This window comes from Thunnus albacares, chromosome 1 (assembly GCF_914725855.1).
Source record: "Thunnus albacares chromosome 1, fThuAlb1.1, whole genome shotgun sequence".
Lineage (NCBI taxonomy): Eukaryota > Metazoa > Chordata > Actinopteri > Scombriformes > Scombridae > Thunnus > Thunnus albacares.
In genome coordinates, this window is record NC_058106.1 from 14,468,749 (window position 1) to 14,485,977 (window position 17,229).

The 17,229-nt window shown below is 39.8% G+C and overlaps 1 protein-coding gene across 2 annotated transcripts; it reads right to left on the bottom strand.

Annotated features, from left to right (window-relative positions):
- Window positions 1-305: 305 nt before the first annotated feature.
- Window positions 306-15,803, bottom strand: zdhhc7 (zinc finger DHHC-type palmitoyltransferase 7). Of its 2 annotated transcripts, XR_006400622.1 has the most exons (9): window positions 15,635-15,803; window positions 14,210-14,308; window positions 7,529-7,879; window positions 5,921-6,045; window positions 5,640-5,736; window positions 4,744-4,825; window positions 4,047-4,177; window positions 3,469-3,832; window positions 306-3,346 (listed from the first exon to the last, which is right to left on the bottom strand). XR_006400622.1 is itself a non-coding variant. In XM_044343616.1 (8 exons), the coding sequence occupies exons 3-8, from the start codon at window positions 7,871-7,873 to the stop codon at window positions 3,650-3,652; spliced, it is 963 nt and encodes a 320-aa protein (XP_044199551.1). In that variant the 5' UTR covers window positions 7,874-7,879; window positions 14,210-14,308; window positions 15,635-15,803; the 3' UTR covers window positions 306-3,649. The 2 variants fall into 2 exon arrangements, 1 of the variants encoding a protein (XP_044199551.1); XM_044343616.1 differs by having other exon boundaries at window positions 306-3,832.
- Between the last annotated feature and the right edge of the window lie 1,426 nt (window positions 15,804-17,229).

Sequence of the window (17,229 nt, forward strand, 5' to 3'; positions counted from 1 at the left end):
TGCTCAAGGGGTTACATATGTGACACAAAATCTTTCACTTCTCTTTGGTGCTGCAGCAACACTACTCTCCACAGGCAATTAATCTCTACTCCATCTTGTTACATCTCAACTTCAAGGAAAGTGAAAAGATGGTACATACTTTGTCAGCTGTCCCTAATATCTGTCCTAATTTCTTTTTTTGCTTCTAGCAGATCTGCAACATGTTAATGTAGAAGCCACAACGTGTTCTATGTTATCCAGAAACAAACGACAAAACCCACAAATAAAGAACAGTGACTATATGATGGACAAACAATCACAGTTCATAGTTTTAATTTAATCAAGTTTATTATGTAAAAGAATGACATTAAAGATATGACATTATAAGATTATGACACATTAATTAAAAAAAAACTCAAATAAAACATTCCATTTATATTTTGTTAATAGTAACCTTTATACTTTGTTTATAAAGCTGGAGGACTTTTGTTCTTGATAAACATTCTCTCAGGAGAGCAGGAAACAAAACATTTCTCAACTGTTCATGACAATGTCAATGGTAATCCTATGATCAAACATTCATCCTGTTAATAATCGTTACTTTACATCATAAATTGTTCTTTACACTAGACTTTCTGTGCATATCCCCTTTAACAGAATAAAATTGTATTGGTTTACACAATTTTGCACATCGTCACACAATCCACTCCCAATAGTGATGGCGTTTTTCTTTTCCCGAAATGATAAAGCAGAAGGTGGAGAAAGGCTCAAAATACCATGTTTTACCAGTGTTATCCTTTAAAAATCATCATTCACTGATTCTGTTACTGAACACGATTGTGAAACGACATATCCTGTGTTTCCTGATTACAGCATCTGAGTTTGGTCATGAAACGGGACTACTCCTATTGCAGAATACTGGTACACAACAACCAAGCAGTACCAGTCAACATCAAGTATTTATACCCAGTCAATGTAGTAAAATTTGTCAATCAATAATTAGCTCTGACGTTCTGCTACTTTCTACAGACAGAAATAAAAGTTTAGCAGTGCATTAGTCCTGCCTCAGATATGTACTTCTATTCTAATTACATTGTGTTTATTGGACTTCAGGCCTCTCAGGGGCTCTGAATGCATTTTTGCTGTTAACACTCGCAACTATTTGTAATGACAGCTGTTGCTTGATTAGCAAGATATTTTTTGCATCTGCAAAATTTAAACAGCATGGATGTTCCTGTTGTATTCTCAAAAGTCTTATATATTCTTTAGTCTTTCATTTATACATTGATACAGTATTTATAGACATGCCATGTGTATTGGCTTTACTTTATTCATTTTCATTTTGCACCACATAAAATAAAAAGGACATTGAGCGTATTAGGATTAGGGACTAGCTGAATAAACAGTAATGAAAATAGAGAAAGTATGTCACTGTTAGACTGATAAAAGTGATCTCCCAGCATTTAATCAGAAAACAATTGCTGAGTTGATGCAGTCCAGCAGAATAAAAGGAGAAATGAGAGGCCAGCATTAATAAATTCCCCTGATATCAGTTAGCTTTCAGTGCTGTGTCCCTTAGTCCCAACATAGATACGTTTTACATTCTAATGACAGCATGTTTCTTCAAAACATTTTAGCCATAGCATCATATCATTTAGTGTAAACAGTGGAGAAAAAGTTCCTTCTCCTGACAACCACAGATGAGAACAAATAGCAGTATATTGTCCAACACGCGATAAAAATGAGACTTTGAGAATCTAGATTAGACAACACTAGCTGATTAGTCAGAATCTGACTTTAAATCCTGAACTCTAGATTCAAAAAGCCACATTCATCCAGTGCAAACGCCCGTTTATTATGCAGAGTAAAAATTGGAGACAAGTTGTCACAAATTGAGAAAACACTTTCATAAATATGGCAATAAAGACTAAATCTTTCAAGCCGATAAATTCATTTGACTGAATGATTTTACAAAAGGCATAGATACGTGATCTAGTAACACTGGAAACATTTTTGCTACTGTCCTGCCACTAGCTGTTACCGGCCTGACATTTCTGGAGTGAAGCAGGAAAGGCCTCCACAAGCATCTGCTGAGCTCCCCAAGACTTTGTTCATTATTAAAGCTTGTATAATGAGCCTTGTCCTACAGCCTCTTTTAGCAAAGCAGCTCCTTTTTAATTCTACAGGCTGACTGCACAATGAAGCTTGGCTCTGTAGATCAGAACGGGCTCAGAGCTTGCCAAAGGAGGTTGTGCTAGTGTTTTAAGTTCTCCTTTTCAAGAACATCGCACCACACGATGGACAAGGAGCAGGCAAAGCCACCGTGTCTGAAACTTGGCTCGGTCTCGGGGCGTTTGTAAGGTTTTGCTTTTCAGGTTTAAATGCTATGAAGTCGTATTCAACTGTTCTTGCATATGGTTTCTAACTACACACAGAAGTAGCCCCCAGTTTTTTCACATAAAGAACAGCTGATGTATGGGTATAACAATCCAAACTTAATGACATTCAGTCTTGCTCGACCAATCGCTTCATTATGGAAACACTGGGAGGCATATCAGCGGTCTGAGGATCACTGTAGGTTTGTGGAGAATGAGCTGTAGAGCAGCATGTAGGAGTGGTGAAATGGACATTTAAGTACCGCTAATACAAAAATGTTTTTGTCAAAATAAAAGATTCAGAATAAACAGTAGTCATCTCCAGTGAGTCATTATCACAAACTGTTGAGGATTGGTCACTGTGATGAAAGTTAACCCAGACATTTCAGCAGTTATTTAATAAAAAGGAAAAATGTATTTCTACTGGTCTGAGTAACCAAAAGAATCAAAGATTTCAGCCCATGGAAGGAAAAACATGACAAAAGAGATGAACGGATAGGAAAAGCCAATCAGTCCTGCTGAATAAGAATGAGGCTTGTGTTCACAGTCGCCTGTTGGTTCATTTAAAGATAGTGAAAGCCTCATTTCCTGGCTGAGATGCTGACTGATTGAGCTGTAATACATGCAAATCAAGGCAGCACAGATCCATTTCTGATGTCCACTGTGCTCCATATACAGGCTTTCTCAAGTGCCGTATAAGTAGTGTGTGTCCTTGACTATGATTTCCTTGTCTGGGTTTAGTACAACAGTTTCAAGCTTTTCCCCATTTAGATCCACTTGTCTGGGTCCAGTGATGATCAAAGATATGCTGCTGGTCCTTCCACCCCCCCCCCCAAAAAAATCAAATACTAACCTTGAATCTCATCAGCGCAGCAAAGAAAACAAACTGCTGAAGTTGTGTACTGAGGGTGCATGAGTTGAGTTCGAACAGCACCTTGGACGGTCTCACAAGGAATAAAAGACTCACTTGAGTTACATACTGCATGCGTTACCTAAAAACACACAAACAAACCGAAAAGCTGCTCATGTTTAAACCATATCCCAGCTGTTTAACATACTTGTGCAGACCTAAGGTGTTGGGTCTACATCAGCATGTGAGAGTGACAATACAAACTTTCAGTGGTGGTTGTGATGCACTGGAGTCCCACTGAAGCAGCCTGTCTCCCAGTCACCCACACATGAAGGACAGCCCCAGGGAGCAGATGTCCATCTTAGCCCCATCCAAGGAGGACATATAAGAGATCTTGCTTTAGGGATGACCAAGTGTTGGTGAGCTGCATCTGTCTGCCCTTCTCTCAGACAGAAAACTCAGACCCGCCACGACGACCGTGGGTCAACAGCATCAGACGCCGCAGACGCAGGCCTGTGAATGGATTGCACCAGAGCAGAGAGGGTGGACCTCCGAACACAGCTTTCATTCCATCCCATCTCATGCGACGCTCCCATGTTGGCTTCTCGTTTTTAAGACGTTCAATCTCCTGCAAGACATTCAAACTCGTCTGTAAATTAAACATTCCTTATTAAGTAATCTGATAACTTCAGCTAATAAGCGTGCTAAGGCACACAATTATATTAAGACAGGACATTTATCACGACTAAGGTTCCCTTGTCACCTTTTTCCCCTAAACTCACACATCTTACAGTGACCCGCCCTACCACATAAACAGAGTGTAAAGTACAGTGGATACCAACCGTCTCGTCGTTGCAGATGGAGTGGATCTGCGTACCAAACATTACAGCAGTGAAAGTGAGGAAGAGGATGGCTTCGAGACAGAGGAAGATCAGCAGCAGCACAGACACCCCTGGAGAGAATTCACTGCACTCTGGTCGCCAGCAGAGAGAAAGAAAGGTAGAGTTTTTATTTTGCACATGACAACAGAAATGTCAGATTCATAAGGCTTATACTGCTTCCCTTAAAGGACTTAAAAGACCACAATAGACTTCTGGGTAAAATGCTGCAAAATGGGCCAAAAAAAGAGGCACCTGTCACAGTAGCTTAGATCATGGGAAACAATTTTAAACTATATTCCAGTAGAGGGCAATAGAAGCTGGTGTTCCAAGAATGAAATATTATCTTCATCTTATATCTTTCCTGGTTCAGTCCTACCGAGAAACCCACAAGGGAGCGGGAAAAGATCAATGGCAGTTCTGTGATGATTTGTGCTGCACAGCTACAACAACCTGTACAGAGCAGCTGTTCTTACAACAGAGTAACAATCTCTTTCTTTTTTTCCACTCTGTCTGTCTCTCTTTATGTCTCTACGCAGTTTACATCTCTTGCATAAATAGCTTTATCTTTAACACATAAACTACATCTCTTTGACATTCTGTGTTTGTCTTTTTGACTCAAACACATTAAAGTCAATCCTGTAAGACAGAGAGGCCTTACCGTTCCACTGGACTTTAATACAGGTGAAGAAGTGCATACCACTGAGGCCCAGAGCATGGGCAGAAATCAAGGCTATGTACATCTGTGCAGAAAAAAACAAAACAAAAACAGGGGGAAGAGATAATTAGAAAAAGTGACAAAGAAATGGCAAAAAAGAGGAGTCATTCCTCTCTTGTCCACCAGGTTGGTTTGTAAATAATGTGCTCATGTAGCCTCTTTAATTTCTGGTCTGTTGTTTAACTTTAAAACCTTCTATTTTTTTACTTTACATTTATAGCCTATGTTTATGGTAATCTGTGAGAGCCAACTAAGAATCTCATCACATAGGTGACCTTGTACTGCTCAGCCACATGACAGCTTTATGTTTCTGTCATCCAAAGTTCTAGTCAGCATACAAAGCTATAAAAAAGTGCTGATGTTGTCAAGAGAGTCACATCTGGCTATGAGAGTACATCTCATGTAGGCCTATGTCTGTCATGCACAACATCACTGCTGAGCTGGTTAATTCACCATGAAATATGAGTAAGTGGAACAATTTTCTACAAGGGATTGGTTTTGTCAAATTTCACTTTCCACAGATAAATAAATGTGATTTATGTACTTCTTCAAGTACTTCTAAAATAAAGTCAAGGATAAAGCCACTTGAAAGTTTCTATGGTAATGTGTTTTGATTGTTGGTGAAAATGTTCACGGACATTAGAGAAGACATGTACTAGCCACTTGGATTTTTATCGTTGTGCTATAATGAAAATATACTTAATTTATTATAATTGGCATTAACTGATCAAATTAATTACTGTGTGTAAAATTTGCATCCCTAAAACCTACCAGAGCCAAACACCGTTATTAAATTCAAAAGAAAACGGACCACTCCATGAGTACGTCTGTGTACTTACAGTGAAAAGTACAAAGAATCTCTGATTCTTTTCTCCCACACAGTTATTGACCCAGGGACAATGGTGATCCATCTTCCGGATGCATCTTTTACAAATACTGCAGACAGGAGAGAGAAATTATGTTATTGCATGACACAATGACTCTGTTAATATCAATTTTACTGCTGCTGTAACACAAAGTGTGTGTATAAAGTTGTTTTCTTAAGCCCAATTTGAACACTATAAGGTGAGGTGAAAGAACATCAGTTTTGTGTTAACTTGTTTACGAAAGCTAGACTGACCTGCAGTGGTGTGCTCTCTCAGGCTTGATGCTGCAGCACTTTGGGCACTTGTAGATGACCTCTCCAGGTTTCAGCTGCAAGCTCTCCATGTACTCCTTGGTTGCGTTGCCCTTGGGAACTGCACCCTAAGGAGGTGGGCAGACAGACAAAGACAAAATCCTGTCAGTTACAAAAGGTCCAAACAAGTGCAATATGCTACAGGCTTTGAGAAATCAAGCTGTGTCTCTCTGTGTATGCAGCAATTTAACTGTTGATTTTATATTTCTAGGGTTATGAAAAAGATGTTCTCTACTTGGATCGATGTTTGATTTTGACTGAATATGCAGGAAACGCTGAACCTGCTGGTTTTATTGTCATTCTGACAGGATGCAGGGCATGATACCAACTAAAGGAATCTCTTTGGTCAAAGAAACTACAACAGAGCCATTACCTGTGTGAATCACAGTCAGGTGTAACTGCCACTTAAAGCCAAATGCACAAATAAACTTAAGACCTTTAAAGCTTAGATGAAACCAGAGTTTGACACACTACTGCACAACCTTCTGTGTAAAGGCTAAGCTATTGGTCTGGAAAGAACCAGTGGAGCTGTCATCAGACATCTAGCTCCTCTGAGTAAGCATGAATCGATGATGCGGCAGCAGCACTAACAGTATTTGACCCACAACCCCCCCAAGCACGAATTGGTTGAATTCACCAAGATTAGTCACAAAGTATCAAAAAAAACAAAACTGAAGAATAACACCTTTGGCATTTCCTTTTGCCTGTGCCATCACACATTCCAGTAGGAAAAGGCATCCCATTTATTTACCGTTTGTAAATATCACAAGACTTCATGTCATACAGGAGAATTAAAAAGCAGCTGTCAATGAAACGATCTGTATCAAGATAATTGGACTTTTAGGAGAAAAATTGTATTTTACAGTATTTCAACTGTTTAACTAAACTTTTAAATAATTTCCTTTCAAAACAGTACATGTTGTTTCTTGAATACTCTGAGAGAGTTCACAGTTTTCAGGTAAGGTGGAAAACAACAAGTCCCCTGTTTGTTCCTGGGTCGTTTATTAACTTGGATTATTTGGTAAAAAAAAACACCAAATACTGCTCTTATATTAGCAGATTAAACTGTTGTGTCAGGAGACATCTAGCCCCATACAATTTAATAGGCTGCTCTATACTGCTTTACCAACCAGCATCTCTTCACACTCTGTCACCCAGCTCACCGTCCAAATCAGTGAGTGAGTGACAGCGTCTGGTAGGAGTTTGGACATGACAGCAGTTCTTGCTCGTGCTGTAGCAAGTACTGGCAGAGTCTCTTGCTACATAATTCCTGACCACAACCCTATCCTAATCCTGAGCACTAGTTCAATGAATTTAAAGTAATTTTAATAGGACACTTCCTTAAACAAATGATCACATTCTGCTAATACTGTTAGTGCAAGATTTATTCTGTTTTTTTGAGGTGCTCCACATGACCATTATTTTTAAAAAATTGTAATTATGGTACTTTTTTTGTAAACGCAAACAATATTTTCACACCCTCTTCTCCTCTTCAAAACCTCGCTTTCCTCCTCGTCCCCAATGTTCCATTTCTCTCCTATGCATTCTTACCGGGTCAGTCAACATGGTGCGCAGATGTGAGGCCAATGCCAGCACAGCCAGGGAGTTGAAGGTGGCCCCGTTCAGCAGCGAGTACCAGAAGTTCTTGGCAGGCAGCAGCATGACAAAATTCACTACGAATTCAGCATACAGGACCAGGAACCAGGTCATGGTTGCACACACCATACCACAGCTGTCCTGGATGAACCACAGTGTGCGGTTCCCCGCTGTGTGGCCCGTGTGGGGACCCCCAACCATCACTCCGGCTGCCAGGCTCCCCGTCTCGACATCTGCACCTGCCGACAGCAGTGGGTGGTGCTGCTCCATATCTCGCAGTCGGTGGTTTGAAGACTGCATCCTGCCCTATGAGAAGAGGAAATATTTTAAAAAATAAACATATTAATACAGTCTCTGTCTTCCCACGATAAATTTTTCAAATTTTCTTTAGATTTCAAAACCGTTCAGTTGTGTGTATGTGCGGTGGGTAGATGAGGGTTTGTACTTCCTCCAGTATGAATACGTTGATCACAAGACAGCTACGTGTTTTAAAGACGGCATTTAAAAAAGCATACATGTGTGCAGATATAATGCCTCAAAAAAATGATGACTAAAAAGCTTTCATGTTCATGAGCTGCATTGATGAATAAGAGTAGAGAAGTTATCTAGACTTAAGCAGTATCTGACACTTCATGATTCGTGAATGGGATTGGCTGTTAAGACATCTTGTTCAAACCAAAGTGGTGGTCAGCCGACCGACTGACTCAACCTTGGACTCAACTCTTCAAGCTCAGGGCTGTTATTACAAGAGACATGAGTCATTGACGGTTTCTTCTTCTATATTTATGTCAAGGTCACAAGAGCTCATTCAGGACCAACTCAAGAGACTATGTTGGCAGCTTCAAGATAAATCAATGACTGCCCTGCTCCCTTTAGGAAACTGATCCTGCAGCAGAGGTAAATGTGTGTGAGGAATACAGGCTAATAATAATCTGTAGACCCAGTTACTTTCAGCTCACAGTGTTCACTGTGACTCACTGAGACAAAGTAAACCGATAAAACAAGGCAGTGCAAAAACACACTTTAGGCTTCTTTGGTGCAAAAAGGAAACTCAGAGAACAATTTAATGTTAGATTAGAAGAAGTCAGATCCAAAAAGTCCATATGTCTATGCAGAAATACTCATGGAGCTCACGATACAACTGAAATGGAAAGTTTTAAAATTCTTTGCTTCCATACTACACAAAAAACGATTTTTCCTTTAATGACCCACCTTAGTCAGATACCACTTTAATACAATGAAACAGGCTAATTTATTGGATAGACCATGGATTTAGTGTGAAAATGTGTATTTGCTCTTTAAGCACTTAGAACAGACCCAGATGATTGTCTTCTCAGATCAATATTTCCCTGATCACTGTGGAAGTTACATGCTGCCCAACCCAAATAAGCTGGCAAACCACCCAGAACAATTTCAGCTGCATCTGCATCAGGTGGCTACTGATGATATACGTTTAGTAGGTGTGAATCTATTTAAGATGAAAAATATATATTTAACTGAAAAAGGTTTTTGCTAAATAAAGCACGCATTGACTCACACTCCTCAAGTCTGTCATCGTCTCATACAGGAAAGACATTAGATGGTGGTGGGAAGCATGAAATGAAATAAACATAATTATGAAAAAAGAGGACATTAGAAACTTACTAGGCACATTAGGGGTGTGTCCCCAGCTGTGACTGGCTGTCATGACACTGTCTTCTTTGAAAATGAATGATGAATATACTGGGGCTGCCCCATGAAAGTCAATGAGTCAAATCATCTGTCAGGGATCCCTCAGTCGACTGAGATTCTTCAAGTCGAGCAGTCACAACTCGAATCTTGCATCATATGCAGCTGTCTTTTATTGAATTTTAAATGATAAAAAATATGTTGTCATGACTCTGTTGCATTTGACTATGTTAATGTGGTCAAAATCATAACCGAAACTCACGTCAATGGATTTTCTGATTGCCAGATAGTCTATTTGAAAAAAAGGAACAAACAGTCAAATCTCCTTCAGCCAAATCTGATTCAACTGACAAAGTCCTGAGTCGGGTACAGACCTAGAATATATATGTTCCTCATTTCTGAAATGAAAGCTGGAGTCAGTGCTGAAACAACAACCTGTTATTGAAGAATCCTGTTTAACATGCCTCTACAGCTTACCAGCCATATGTAGTTCAATCCTTACTAAAACTACTAAGCTGGTGAACTACTAAGTTGTTAGACACTTACTGCATTTATTGATATGGTGTTTTTCAGTAGATTCTGATGTACTGCTTTGAAACAAATGATTGCTTCCTTTTGCTAAGCGTTTAAATCAAATTAGACATTTCCACTGAGAATGAGATTAGTGGCACAAAGCAAAGCTGTCAGTCTTTAGCTGACCAGCCAACCAGGCTGTCTTCCAAACGCCACACTGCTGTTTGTTTCTGCTTGCATCCAAAAACTTTGCCTGTCAGTGGGTGTCATTGCGATTGCTTGCAAAATGGGAATGCCCACAAGGATGGCAGGCTTTTGCCCTGCTGAGCTGAAACCCCAAACCAGCAGAGATGTCTTCCAGGCTGTCAGAAAATCGAGAGCCATAAACTCCACAGACATAGGACCCATGCTATCACAACCCTTTTCAATACATCAGTAAGACAAACAAGCTAATAAGAGGCTGGTAATGCAGCAAGTCTGTGCAAACAACTGGCTTTAAGGCCCAGTTTGGATCAAACATTACATCTAATCTGAACATTTATGACTGGACGGTTATAGGCTTGTTGTGGTAGGTGGCATGTCACTGTACGTTTTCCCAGAATATATCGTTTTTAGTAACTTTTACTTACTTAAAAATGGCTTCTATGAGGCTATGCTGCCCAAACACTCTAAGACAAAGGTGCAAAGCTTTGCATTTAAATGTAAATATTTCACACAGAAATGCAAATTTCAGAAATAATTTCAACAAAATACCTACAATAACACAGACAGCCTCTTTCTAAAAGCTAATATAAAAACACAAAACAAATACTGCTACTTTAATATTGTTTGTTGCCAATATTTCATGTTCAAGGTCGTGGTTGAGTCATTGTTCCAGCCAAACTAACTAAGGGCCCTGTCTCAATGGCATGTCAAGTATAATTGTACAGACAGTATGACAGACTGCACTGACATTTATCCCCTGCAGGGGCTGATGTGAGTTTATGTGGGTGCAATGAGTGGAGTATTTCTAAATCTTTATTCAGATATAACAGAGCCACTCTTTGAAACAGATGACATCTAATCCTGCAAAGCTATTAACAGTTTTTAAAAACATCAGTTTATTGGCATTTTTTTCTGCCTTCATTAGACAGGTGACAGTTCAGAAGAAAGCAGTTAACATGGGGAGAGAGTTAGAGGTATGACATTCAACAAAATCAAACCATCTTAACCACAAGGCCAACATGACCTATTAAAACAGTTTTTGAGGGGAAGCAGATAAATTACTTGTTCTGCAAAATCATGCTCTTTTAGAGACAGACTACTTGATATAGAGACAGAGCGCAACGTGTCATACTCTGAAAACCACACCCACCAGAGGGGAAAACAACCGGCGCCAGAAGATGCAACCAAGGGCTGAGACACTAACAAAATGCCTGTGGCTAGCTAAAAACATGAGATTTCATCATGTCAGAGGATTATTTTAGCACCATATGTCTACCGGAGAGGGAAAGGTAGTTTATAGCATATGCTGAAACCAGTTTTATTGTATAGGCAAAGATGCAATACATGAATGCAAAGCTGACATCACGTCTACAGTAGAGATAGCACAACTGTATAGCAAACCGCACCACATAACAGGCTGGCATAACACTTCACAGCTGTTATAGTGACTACAGTTTGTAAACAGAGTTGAGAAAATGACACGCACAGCCATGCAATCATTTCTCATTCAGGTTCTTTTTACAGTTAGCATTTCAGCTGAATGCAGGTTATCTATTCTATGATTTAAACACCTCTAAACACTGCATAACTTTCAATTAAACAGCTGTTCTGTTTTTACTTTCATGCATGTTTTCTGTGACTAGCAGCGTGTCCAGGTATATGTGTCAATTTTACGGAGGTTTTTGAGCTGCAGGCTGTCCGTGCAGCTCAGGTTGGGTCTGTCTCTTCCACTGCTCAGCACACGGCCCTGTAACGTTATCCATGTTTTTCTTCTTAAAGCCTCAGTTTTTCGGTTCGGCAGCTTATAAAAACTTAGTTCTGGGTTCTTTACCTTCTTGGTAATGCATCCCACCACACAGCAGCTTTTAGGCATTTTTCTGTTGTTTGCTAGCAAACAGAAGTGACAAGGAGGCACCTTCACTCAATACAAAGTCAATGAAGAGCGATGAATTGTTTTCCCCTCCGGAGTGGGTGGGAGTTAATTGCGCTCTGTCTCTATGTTGGAGTGCTGGTTTATGAAGTTCACATTTTGGAAACCCAATGTTTCAGTAAAGACTGAGACAATTTTGTTTTTTTACTTCCTAATTATACATTAACCCCCCCCCCTAGACACAGATTGTCCACCTACACAGGTGGACTTATGTAGTCTGATTAGGCCCTCTTCTCAAGACTGTGCACAAACTACTCTTGACTGACATCTCCCTCACCCGTTACTGCGGGACAACTTACACTAGACAAACAGAGTGTGGAGCATGCATATCTAAAAAATGTCTACAGGTGCAAAGACTAAATTTAATAGAGAAATGTTTGGTGATCTTTGTCAGGCATTGAAAATCACTGTCAAAAATTTATTTATTTTTTTTCCAAAAACATTTTGACAAATTGAATTTACTCCCAGTAAATTAAAATTGAGCTACCAGGACAACTACACTACAATCATTCTTATTAGTACATAGATTTTGGTGACGTGACTTAATTCACACAGGCTCCACCCAGCTTCCACCTGACAAGATGTCTAGTCAGTCAGAGTAATTGAAAACACCTGAGTAGGTACACAAGAGCCTTTAGGCTTTGTCCACATAAATATAGATATTTTGTAAAACGAACATTTTCCTCTAGGCCTAAATAACAAAAATAACAGCAGCTGGGTTGTTCTTCATTGCCCGAGCTGAATGGGGTTTGGGCTGATCCAGGCATATTTTAATGAATAGGTATTGGCTAAATAAAGCCAAATTTTTTCCATCCCAATCCTTAGTTTCTTTATTCTAGGTACGGCAGCCAACAAATATGTCCCACTGAAAACCATTACAACACCAGAAACACAGGTTTGTCAGCAAGTGAACTGTGTGTAAACCATGATGTGGACAAAATAAACAACAGCCACAGTTTCAATTAATGGTATGACAGCATGCGTCACTGAATGATGTCAGCAAAGTGGCATCGAGTTGCAAAGAAATTGATTAATTGCATCAAAAAAAAAAACCCAGACTGAGACTGGAGGAAAGAACTGAGTTGAAAGCACAACAAAAAGACTGAAGCTGCTGTTTAGAGTATCATCCAGTAAATACATTGACGAGAAAAGAAAATTTAGGGATGAATCAGGATTTGAAAAAGTCAGTTCAGAAGATGATGGTGAGTGACTGACTTACTGTTACTACTCTGAGCAGCATGTCACAGTAACAACTGGAAATTATTGGAGACAAGTGGCTAAATCTGTCACAATCAAACAGTGCTGTGTGGGGAATAAGTCATGGTACATACATGAAAGCTCAAACAAGCTGAGGAGAAATGCTGGAAAATGCTAGAAATACCAGCAGACATCTTTTGGACAACCTCAGTCCAAGTACACAACCCTCTCCCCTGATCATGTCCAGTCAAAAACTGGACAACTAAAAACTAAAATTATAGCAATACAAGTCACACAGGTCTGCAATGTTTTTTGTAGAAATTTTATGAATACCTGTCCATGGGCGCCTCTTCACTTTAGTGCACTCAACAGTTTTGTTTACAACATGTCACTAGTGTTGAATACCATGTCATTTTGCTGTTAAACAATTAGCATAGTCTTTAAGAGGACAGAAAACGCTCTTGGCCAGTTTAGGGTGTATTGATTTTTCCTGTGTTCAATGAAAGGGAGGTCCATTAAAGCCACACCGGCTGCTTGTTCAGCTGTCTGCCCTTCCCAGTCAGAGGGCACAACACAAGATCCACCAATACCTCTCTGTCCCCCTCTCCTTCTCCTCATCTCTCTTCTGGCATACACAACCAACCCTCACCTCAGTGTCATCCTGCTCAGATCACTTTGCAGGGTCAATCCATTGCAGAGTCATCGCATACAAAGTCAGAGCAAGGGCTTGTGTCTACTATCAAAGAAATTTAGATACAACAGCTAAAGCCAAAAATGTCTGAGAAATGGGTTTCGATTTACTAAGTGATTTTATGTTTCACTGTCACATTTCCAAATTGCCAAACAGCTCAAAGGCCAAACTCACGTGATTTGTTCCGAAAACATTAAGAACCAAAAATAAAACCACACGTGGTTGTGATTGTTGGAGCAACTCCCTAGAAAACCTCATTTTCATCAGCGAAAGCCAAAGTGAGGAATGCTACTCTTCAGGCTTTTACACAAGAGTCAAACAGATGACATGAGATTAGCTGCTTTGCTATGTTTGCTGTTGTTACACATTTGACTCTTAAAAACTCTGTTAAACAAAAGACATGCAAATTGAGGGAAAATGCAGGGCAACCTACCTAATATGTTCCCTCTTCACAATGACATGCTGTGGTGTTTACCTCCTGGACCAGCATTCAGGATGGAGTACATATGTAGACTGACATGAAGGCTTACACCTGAAAAAAGACGCACAAAAATGTGTTAAAACTTGCCATTAAAACTTCTTATTAACATACAAACTCTCAGGCCTTCATAGCTTCCTTGCTTGGTTGAATGAGACTGTGTGGTGTGCATGATTTTTGTTCCTTTTTTTTTACTGACAGGAAACACACCCGTCATGATAGCTATTCATAGAAATGTGGTGACACTGCAAGTCTTATCTGCTAATAGTCTGTGGTGTAAGCACGGATATTTCTCTAGTGAACCAACTCTAGGAAGGTAAATCAATCAGTAGTGTGTCTGACCACCTAAACGTTTCCAAGGTCTCTGTCCAAACCACCAAATTAAAGTGGTAATACTTTACTGACATGCCACAATCAGTGAGATGTACTCAGACTCAGACTCTCTTTATTGTCAACCCATCCATATACAAGTGTACATCTGGGATGAAATACAGTTTCCCAGGAGCCTGTGGTGCAACAGTTAAACAGGTAGACAGTGCAAGACATAAAATACACGACATAAAACGTAAGGTCATAAACTGAGCAATCTGTGCATAACATAGTGCAAGAGACGAAGACTGTAGTGCAAAAACAATATAGCCTATAAGACAAGACAGTAGTGCAAGACAATAATGTAAACTATAAGTCATTTAGCAGCAGGTAGTTTTGTAAACATAGTAAAATAAATATAGACAAACACTATCGAGCACCACCAGGTTTTTCTTAAATACTATTATGATTATCGTCCCCCTCTCTGAAGCTAAATGCGCCTACTAATACCCACAGAAACACGCGTGTGTTTGTTTGTGTTCGCCTCAGATGCAACTGTTACTTGCTATGTCACCATTTTTCAATAGTTGGAGGAGACAACTTTGGTCAACCTTGAACCCAGCCAGCTCATGCTTTGTTATGGACAGATAAACCACAAACTGAAGCATCTCCGACAGATTTGTTGGCGAGGTGTGACTGAGATTGCAGCTCCTCTTCACATCGACTAGCCTATAAATCACCACCTTCTCATTTATGAACCGCCATATGCGTAACTGGCCATTTAGTAAAGCCGTCGCTGAGCACCAGTAAATCTCAGGGCACTAACCTGGGTTTTCCTCCTTGCTACAATGATAACTGCAAAGGTCGTGACTGAAACTGAACACTATCAACACACACACATACCGAAACGTGCTAGCTGTGCACTTCTCATGCTACCTATCGGACTGGCTGGTTAAATCTCGCTTTGTTAACTAGCCACTAGCAGAAGCTAATCGCTAGCATGCTAACACTGTATATGCGAGCGACGAGTGCAAAAAGCAGAGCCTCTCGAGTGACAGTTCAATTACATACCTTAATACTGCTTATTTCATTTGTTAGGAACTCCTTCTTAATGCTTTTTGATGTTTCATTTGAGCTTTACTCCAGCTCCAACGCAACACATCGCTCCAACAACGGGCTGACTGACAGCAGTGACCAGACCAGTAGCATCGGAGCTTCCGGGCTTCGCCTCGGGTTTTTCCGTTCCCATTCGCGAGTGTCCGGAGAAAGGCTCGACACATACAGCCCATGGTTCAACAGCGCCACCCTGTGGATTATGATAAAATTGCTATAATTTAGTTCTCCACTCGAGGGTGCTGTTGGCTAAATACTGTCACAATCCCACAGAAAATTTAGAAAAACCGTTTTATAATCAGAATAATCCTTATTGGCCAAGTATGTTTACACATATAAGGAATTTGACTCCGGTTTAGGAGCCAGTTTCATCATAGCGTTTGATGTTTTTGCAACTGCACATGAAGGAACTTTTAAAGTTCTTCATGTCTTAAAGTAATGATGGACTGTCGTTTCTTTTTATTTAGTCGAGCCGTTCTTGCCATAATATGGATTACCACAGTAGTCGAATATGGCTATTTGCTGCATACCAACACTACCTGGGCACACAAACACATTAAAACGGTGATCAATTCCACCAATTAACTTTTGACAAGACACACCTGTTCATTGAAAACCAAGTGACTACCTCATGAAGCTGATTAAGATACTGCCAATAGTGTGCAAAGCTGTCATCAAGGCAAACAGTAGCTACTTTGAGGAATCTAAAATATGAAACATATTTTGGTGAGTTTAACACTTTTTTGTTTACTATATCATTCCATATGTATTATTTCATAGTGTTGATGTCTTCAATATTGTTCTACAATGTAGAAAATAGTAAAAAAAAAATAAAGAAAAATCCATTGCTCCTCTCCATGCCCTAGTAGCAGAGATGGTGCAGGGGCAGAGGGTTGTTTAATATGTCAGTATAGTCTGCCTGACTCATTGATCCTCTATCTGATTGAGGTTTGTGCAAGTTACAATCTATGGCCCCAACCATGACTCTGAAATATCAGTAGCCTAACTGTGTTGTGTATTGATAAATCCATGGCTCTGTCTGTGGTGCTGAAGTACCAAACAGATTTGTAATTATGCCTTTTCTTCTCAGTCCCACCCTTCTGTCAGTTTTGTCTTGGATGTATAATATTCTCTAAACTATATACTGTAAATACTCAATTCTATACTATATTGTAGCCTATATTCTCTATAGAGTAGTGTCACCTTCATGACCAAAGCAACAACAACGTGTAACAACGTGTAGTCGCAGAAGAGTGAGAGGATCATAGAGACACACTGCTGCCTATAATATTTCTATGATCATTCAGTAGCCTCTGTGCTGCTGAAAATACACCCTCAGACCAAGCCACCTCTGTAACAAAATATTTTAGGGGAGACATGACTACAGATATAGTTTTTACAATAGATGTTTGGTGTAACCTAGGGGTGGAGCAGGTAATGTGACTGAGGAAATTAATCTGCACTGACCGCACCACGCTCAGCTGCTACAGTTACATAATTCGAGGTAAAGTTTATACTGTCAAAACTACAGTGTGTTTTGAAAAATAAGCATT

Coding starts and splice junctions, on each gene's coding strand:
- zdhhc7 (XM_044343616.1), bottom strand. CDS start 7,873: ATGCAGTCTTCAAACCACCGACTGCGAGATATGGAGCAGCACCACCCA. Junction 6,046..7,528: donor GCACCATGTTGACTGACCCG/GTAAGAATGCAT, acceptor CCACCTCCTTAG/GGTGCAGTTCCCAAGGGCAA. Junction 4,178..4,743: donor TATTAAAGTCCAGTGGAACG/GTAAGGCCTCTC, acceptor GCTGGCGACCAG/AGTGCAGTGAATTCTCTCCA.